This window comes from Nicotiana tabacum, chromosome 7, assembly GCF_000715075.1.
Source record: "Nicotiana tabacum cultivar K326 chromosome 7, ASM71507v2, whole genome shotgun sequence".
NCBI classification, from domain to species: domain Eukaryota; kingdom Viridiplantae; phylum Streptophyta; class Magnoliopsida; order Solanales; family Solanaceae; genus Nicotiana; species Nicotiana tabacum.
The window spans coordinates 125,452,291-125,460,052 of record NC_134086.1 but is presented as its reverse complement, the minus strand read 5'-3'; the positions used below and the strand labels follow the sequence as shown (position 1 = coordinate 125,460,052).

The 7,762-nt window shown below is 35.2% G+C and overlaps 1 protein-coding gene across 2 annotated transcripts; it reads right to left on the bottom strand.

The window, feature by feature from the left end:
• Positions 1-428: 428 nt before the first annotated feature.
• Positions 429-6,656, bottom strand: LOC107805957 (inactive glucose-6-phosphate 1-dehydrogenase 4, chloroplastic). 2 transcript variants are annotated; one of them, XM_016630064.2, is made up of 11 exons: positions 6,435-6,656; positions 4,517-4,852; positions 3,174-3,268; positions 2,660-2,774; positions 2,330-2,535; positions 2,130-2,238; positions 2,005-2,045; positions 1,798-1,918; positions 1,515-1,714; positions 1,033-1,233; positions 429-944 (listed from the first exon to the last, which is right to left on the bottom strand). In XM_016630064.2, the coding sequence occupies exons 1-11, from the start codon at positions 6,543-6,545 to the stop codon at positions 707-709; spliced, it is 1,773 nt and encodes a 590-aa protein (XP_016485550.1). In that variant the 5' UTR covers positions 6,546-6,656; the 3' UTR covers positions 429-706. The 2 variants fall into 2 exon arrangements, with proteins under 2 accessions (XP_016485550.1, XP_016485551.1); XM_016630065.2 differs by having other exon boundaries at positions 4,517-4,840; positions 6,435-6,655.
• Positions 6,657-7,762: the final 1,106 nt, after the last annotated feature.

Sequence of the window (7,762 nt, the reverse complement as noted above, 5' to 3'; positions counted from 1 at the left end):
ATGCGAAGGCTATTTATGTTATCAAGGAGAAGAATAAAAAATTTCCTTTCAATTTCGAATTTAACTGATGATGTGCTGACTTTGTTTGATATCCAGTTATTTTCCTCACCGTACCTAGCTTTGATCACTTTGCTCCATAAAGTTTGTGGTTCTTGAGAATATTTCCATAGTCATTTCATTCTATTCTTCAGATTTAATCCTTTATTTTCATATCGACTTCCTAGAAATGATCAATTCCTATAGTAAAATGATTTTTTGACTAGATTAACAACCAAATATATCGATGACAAGTTTAAACAAAAGCAAATATCCACCGTCAAAGAGCTGAAGATGGGAGGCAATCAGCAAAATGGTTGGTTCACCAATGTCACTATGCCACCAGCTTCACATTACCTCATCAATTAAACAGAAACCAAAACAACAAATGGTGCCAACAATGCCTATCCAACTTTCAAATTCTAGTATCAATGTCATATACACATGACAGAAACAAGTAAAAAAAAATGGGGGGGTGAGGTTGGGGGGGGGGGGAAGATGATGATCTAAAAGTACCAATTTTTCTGTAGTGTGTAACAGGTGTACAAATCTATGACACTGATTCCATCTCAATCAATGACCATGAAGACCAAGTATGGAGAGAGTGGACTCCTAATAGTTCCTTCTTTATGAATTTCAATGTTTGTATGATGGTTTGATAGGAAATTTGCTAATCATCCAACCATTGGACCCCATGTTTAGCCCAGAGATTAACAGCTTTATCTGGACCTTTGCTACCGAAGTTGTATCGTTCAAGTGTTACATTGTTGTTGTCCAACTCACTTAAAACTGGAGATAAAATGTTCCACGCAGCTTCAACCTCATCACTTCTCATGAATAAATGGTTGTCTCCATCTATTACATCGTGAAGAAGTTGCTCATAAGAATCGGTTATCTCAACGTTGTACCTAATGCATCAAACCAAGGGAAACCATAAAAAACACGGAAATGGAGATCCTATTAAAGCTATTAAAATAAGAAAACAGAAAACATTACTTGTCCTTATAAAGTAAGTTCAACTCAGAAGCCTCCAAGTTCATGCCTAATCCTGGAATTTTATTGTTGATTCTGACGAGTATGGCCTCATCAGGCACATCACGCAGAATTAGCTCATTAGTGGCAAGATTTTGCATATGCCCTCCATCTTTATTATAAAGGTTTCCAGGAACACGACGAAATTGTATACGAATTTCGACTCTGCAACACAACATTATGGATAATTTAGGGGAAAAGAAAAACAGAGACCCATTTGATAACAAATCTCAAGCATGGATCAATTCTCACATTCTGAGACAGATATGAATAGTTTGAATGGAACATGTAGAAACTATCATAACAGCATGCGCAATACCGATATTCATCAAAACTTTTAGACAATGTAAAAAGATACACCTCCTCTGTGTTTATGCAGTAGGATCTGATATTTCAAACAGTTGACAGTTAAATAGAGATATTCAACTAGGGAGCAGTAGCCACACCTGTTCTTTTTGAGCCCCCTGCCAGCGTTAATAAGAAAAGGCACACTATCCCACCGTGCATTATCAACGTATAAAACAGCACCAAAATATGTGGGCATTGGGTTGTCCTTATCCTTGAAGTTACTTCCAGAATCAGCTTCGTAATGCCCAAGAATTACATCAGATGATTCCAATTTTCGTATTGATTTCAAAACCTTAACCTGGCGAGTAAAGCCTTATCACTAATTTCAACAAGAATTATTGAAATTTTTGTTGTAACATACAGAGAATAGAGGTTATATACCTTCTCATAACGAATATCTTCACCGTCAAGGGTGACAGGCGGCTCCATAGCAAGCAAGGCGACTGTCTGGAAGATGTGACTGTGTACAACATCTCCTAAAATCCCATAGCCATTAGGATATCTATTAAGTGAAGGAGGGAAAAGAAGAGGGTGAGGATTAGGGCCACATACTTGTAACCTACATAAGTTTACTGAAACCTTGGCTACCTTGCTGAGGTCTGCATGCCTAACTCTTCAGAAAAAGTGACCTGAAAAACATGGTCAATGATAAATTAAGACTACTTGCATTATCGCCAAGGTGAATTGAGAGTCAATTATCCTAAGTAACTTACCTGTATGTTGTGTATGTAACTTCGATTCCATAATGGCATAAATACTAGATTAGAGAACCTTAGAACCGCAAGATTTTCGATTGTGTTCCTTCCCAAAAGATGATCTATCCTGGATGACAGGCAAGTAAAACAGTGATCAGTAAATAATTCAGAATGCAAAGTCTTCTTGTCTCACAATTATCACAGAATGCGGTTCGAACCTGTATAATTGCTTTTCCTCAAAGTCTGAAAGAAGCGAGGTAGTCAACTGATGAGAAGAAAACAAACCCAGACCAAAGGGTTTTTCAATTATTACACGATTCCAACCCCTCTGCGTTTGGGCCATTTCAGCAAGAGAGGATGCTACGTCGATAAGTGCTTCTTGAGGCACAGAAAGGTAAAATATTCTGTTTGCTCCAAACTTTCCCTAAGGTACACGAGCTGTTAAAAAGACAGGAATAGCAATAGCATAAAATTGGACACAACGAGCACTTAAGCGCATAAAAGTAAATCTTCTAAGGTATAAACGGACAGTCATCAGTGGCACTTACCTCAGCTTCTTCCATGAGAGTATTGAGATTTGACATTCCTTCTCGGTTGTCATACCCTCCATTAAGATAGAATATCCTTTTGAGAAATGCATCCATTTTTTCTTCACAGTTTTCTCTGCATAAAGACATTACACAAAGTTATAATAAATCATCTTACGCAATAATTTTATTTTAACATATGGAAAAAGAGACGAGTTTCTGTTCAATAATTTTTATGTTAAAAGATCAAATACAAAAGATATGCCAATTTTCATTCCAGAAAACATTTATTCCTCTAATCACTAGTAACCCCTTCACTAGCCTTCCAGATGCTCTAGCAAACATATCTCAAAATTTTGAAGTGCAAAAGTCTGAATCTTTTTAGTTAAAACCTCAAAATCTAGAATAGAATCAGTGTGTGAGCGTGTGTGCATATTTCTAAAGTTTCAAATGATATAAATAGATAGATAGACGTGGTAAATATCTAAGACGAAGATACATGTTTATATATGCATTTGGAAGTTGAGGAACATACTGGTGATCAATGCGGCAACTTAAAGTTGGTGCTATTATGGCTCTCAGATGATCTTCTGTCAAATTTTTCCTCGAGTACCCAAATATACCAAATTTCTGCAGCCATCAAAAAGCCAGTAAGCCTAGAAGGTTAACCTTATCTGTATATTACTTTCCAGTGGTATGCTTCTTTAGATTAAAAAAAAATTCAAGCAGATGTAACTAGCAAGATACTTCAAATATTCTCATTCAATCTATTAGCTTGATCTTTTTATTCGACTACCTTGTTAATATTTTATCCAAAAAGTTTCAGATTTTTAGAGCATCAATTGTTCTTGCCTGAATCTACTTCAAATGATTCTAACAGAACAAGGAAGTACCAACCATAATATACTTCAAGTTAAAAGTACAAATCCATATCATAACTTCATGATGTGGTCAGTTCTCTTCAGTTGTGGAAGCCCTGACTCCTTGTCAAGCCCCACAATTCATCTCATACTTCACATTCTACAATTGCACTTGGTCAGGCACAGTCCACTCTTCTGACATGAAACTTGCTCTAATCCTAACAGTTGTAAATTGCCTCCAAATTACAAGCAATGTAACAAGTGTTATCGTCAGTAGCCAAAAGCTTAAAGGCACAAATTGCTAGAAAACTAAAGCCTAATACATCTTCAACTAGTTCAGTGTAACAAGCATGGCACCACCCCTCCCCCTCAAAAGGTTCTTCTAGATGTTAATCAAGCTAGTATGTTTGATCTCAATTAAAAAAAATTATACAAGCTACCAAAGATAGTTTCATTTAGTTAATTTCAGAAATTTTATAATCTGATACAACCAATTAATGTGACTTGTGAGGTTCAACAGAAATTATATTTTCCATTGTTTAGAATATATAATAAGATATGTGCTTTTAGTAGTAGATGGGGTAACATTATAATAATGTTAAATTAATAAGTAGTAAAGGAAGCATGCATTTTGATGTCAGTGCTATATCGTTTAACAACATATTCAGTTAATTATATATTCGTATGGAATCATATTAAACATTGACAAAAAATAAAATCTGAACTAACATAAACTTTCTGAACAAGCTGGTTCATTAACAACTCATTTCCTACTCAGATGAGGAAAGGGAGCACACGAAATGTGTCTTCTATAAAAATAAGGATGCACCATAACAGATTATCAGGTATAAGTTTCATACTGTATCTATAACCCTTAACCGACCAACCAAAACTTAAGAAGAAATTATGCTCCACTCAGATCAGACATGAATATTATGGAGACTGAACAGGATAGAAATATCAACAGATGCATAGATGTCAAAAAGGAGCAGAATGGTAGTTGATCCAATGTACCTACCTCTGGTAGATGACCACTGTAATACAACGCAAATAATGCTGGAAATATTTTCGTTCTGGCTAGTAAACCAGTGGCCCCAATAACAGCAATGCTAAGAGAGGCTGAATCATCAGTTTCTGCATCAGTACTGGATAAAGACAACTTTATGGAAACCTCCATCCCAGAAGCATCAACTTTAACTTCTTCATCAAGTGAAGTAGTGCTTCCAGTTCCTTTTACATTGAAAGATGTAGACCTTATGGAACAATGCGGTCTGTTGACTTCAGGAGGTTGAACATGTGCCACATTAATCATTTGTGTTCTGGTTTTCTTTATTGTCCGTCCCTTTGAAAGAATCTATATCAGTCTCCAGACAAATATTTGTCATCACAATGGAATTGGCCAGAAAAGATGCATGCAATGAATTCCCCAACTAAACCACACTATTATAGAATGCAGGAAAAGTGAGCTACGAAAAGACAAAGCTAAAAACATGATTCACCAGTTTCTTCTGATTCAAAGATGAAAGAGTTACTAAGAAGTATCAGTCAAACTGAAAATATTGCCAACAGTTTGGATTCATCTAGTCAACCAGTTCACCCGACTAAACATATTTAGGAATTCAGGGCATGCAGGAAGTAGAGATACTTCAGTTTGGTGCTGTAGCATGTAGGAAATGCATGTTAATACCGCTTTGACACATCTCGGGAACGGATTTATACGTCTTTCTAGTTTTTTACCATTATCTTTTCTGGTGAACTCGTCTTGAAAGGAGCCCAGAGGTGATTTAGATTGTGACCGCAGTAGAACATGGTTAAAATAACTAATTATATAAAATGTGTATATAAAACTTTCACTTAGTGTATTGTGCAAAACATGAAAAATCACATATTTCGTGAAAAGGTTTAGTGTTATGTCAAAACTTCCTTCCAACCAAATTTAGCACATTTATTGGGGCATCTAGAAATGCGACCAATCCTAGGTGGTAAAATGGTTGACAGAATCTCAATAACTGGGAATTTCTGTGCTTATCCATCTGAACTTGAATATTAATGGCAGAAAACTAAAGATACTAGTAGTTAGTAATTTGTACATAGAATCACTGATATGAAGTTGAGAAATTATGACATAGCCCCTATACTCACTTGAAACACGGACAACTAAATAGATTAGCAATTTCGAAAAGAAAAAAAAAAGGGAAGAAAAAGAAAAAGAAATTCTGGATCATAGCCTATAAGACAACCTCAAATGACTCGGGGTATGGTCATGTTTAAAAATATCTAGAAGTATACATTGAAGGGTTCACAAATTACCAATACTTATGCTATACTTGTTTGACATGGAAATGACAAGGCATACAATGTAACATAGATCATCGGTTCAGTATATCATAATCAAGGTACATTTAGATGTCTTCCTTCACATATTTAAGCCCAAAAAAAGTTCTTTTTATCAGTGCGACCGTAGAAACTAAGATCGTACAAACATACAAAATTTCTCATCTAAGACTAAACAACAAACATACAACACACACACGCGCGCGTATATACACATACAGATGAACTCACTCTTAAGTAAAGGCACATAGATACACGTAGCATTCTTCCCCTCTGAATTCTTTTACATTTTTTTACATAAACACACTAGCACTCAAATTCGAAACTAGAATAAATGATTAGTAACTTATTCTCTGCATCGTTCCAATTTTATCGGTTGTCCCCCAAGGAACGACAGTCACCTGTTATATCACTGAAATTACAACATTCTTCAGTCTATGAACACCAATTTTCTTCGTGCAGTCTGAAATAACTTACTTTTTCTAGTAAATTTCATATACTTCTTCATAAATTGAAAAATTATAAAAGGAGGAAATAGAGAGCACCATATAGCTCAATTTGGTTCACCAGGAAAAATATAAGAAAATGGATTCAAAGTTTACCGGAAAAGTACGGACAGCTGTTGGTAATACAGCGAGTTTCCGATTAGTTGACGGGAAGATTGAGGTCTCTGATGAAGACGTTGATAGCGATACTGATAAATGCGACGCCATCACTTTGATTCTTCCGATCAACACATTTCTGTTGTATTTCCTAGTATATATGTCGTTGTTTACTATGAAAAATACGTTGACAAAACCTCTGATGTCTGGGTTTTGACTTTTGGTGATGTTTTGGGCTTGGGTTCTCACATGTTTGGACGAGTGAAATTAAAAAATAGACAGATTTAGAACTGGTCGTTTAAAAATAGCCAGATTTCAAAAGTAATCGAAAATTAGTCATTTTTTATGTAAAGATAAATCTGAGTGAAAATATTGTTAAAAATCTAGAAAATACACCAGTATATTATGCTGGAGTTCCAGCATAAGGATACTTGAACTCCAGCATATTATACTGGAGTTCCAGGATAAGTATGTTGGAACTCCAGCATAATATGATGGAGTTCCAGCATAAGCAGGGGCGGACCCAAGTGGTGAGAAGTGGGTTCAACTGAACCCACTTCGGCAAAAAATAATACTATATATATGTATAAATTATGGCTAAAGCAAGGTAAATTTTGTATAGAAATTATTTTTGAACCCGTTTATACAGCTTATGTTAGTTATGGACTTCTCCGACTGAACTCCAGCATAATATGATGGAGTTCCAGCATAAGTACACTAGAACTCCAGCATAATATACTGGAGTTCCAGCAAGTATACTGGTCCAGCATAATATGCTGGAGTTCATACACATGTGCACCGAACTCCAGTATATTATGCTGGACCGGTCTCTGTTGCAGCAAAATAGTGACTATTTTTCATTGACTTAGTAAACACTGGCTATTTTTGAATGACCAGTCCAAAAATTGGCTATACCGTGTTATTTTTACTTTTTGGACGGATTCCTCTCTACGTGTGCAATTGCAGCTTAACTTTGGCCCATCCATTTGATTCTTGATATTTGGACCATGTGATCTTTACATAAATAGCCGGTTATATTCATTATTTGCTTTTTCTAGTCATATATATATATATATATATATATATATATATTATACATTTAATATATATACTTATATACATGTAATACATATATTAGGCATATATTATATATTCAATGAATTTTTTTAGTTTAAGTGGTTGGATGATCAGCTATTTGGGTGAATTCTTCTTTTTTTTTAAACAAAAAATCACATTTCTTTAAAGACCACCGTTTATATTTTGACCTTATTTAAGAAATCTTAGCTTTTTAGCCTTTCATCAAACTTTTTATTTTCTCCTCCTTCTCC

Coding starts and splice junctions, on each gene's coding strand:
- LOC107805957 (XM_016630064.2), bottom strand. CDS start 6,545: ATGGCGTCGCATTTATCAGTATCGCTATCAACGTCTTCATCAGAGACC. Junction 2,775..3,173: donor AGTTGCCGCATTGATCACCA/GTATGTTCCTCA, acceptor GTCTTTATGCAG/AGAAAACTGTGAAGAAAAAA. Junction 1,234..1,514: donor AGGGGGCTCAAAAAGAACAG/GTGTGGCTACTG, acceptor GTTGTGTTGCAG/AGTCGAAATTCGTATACAAT.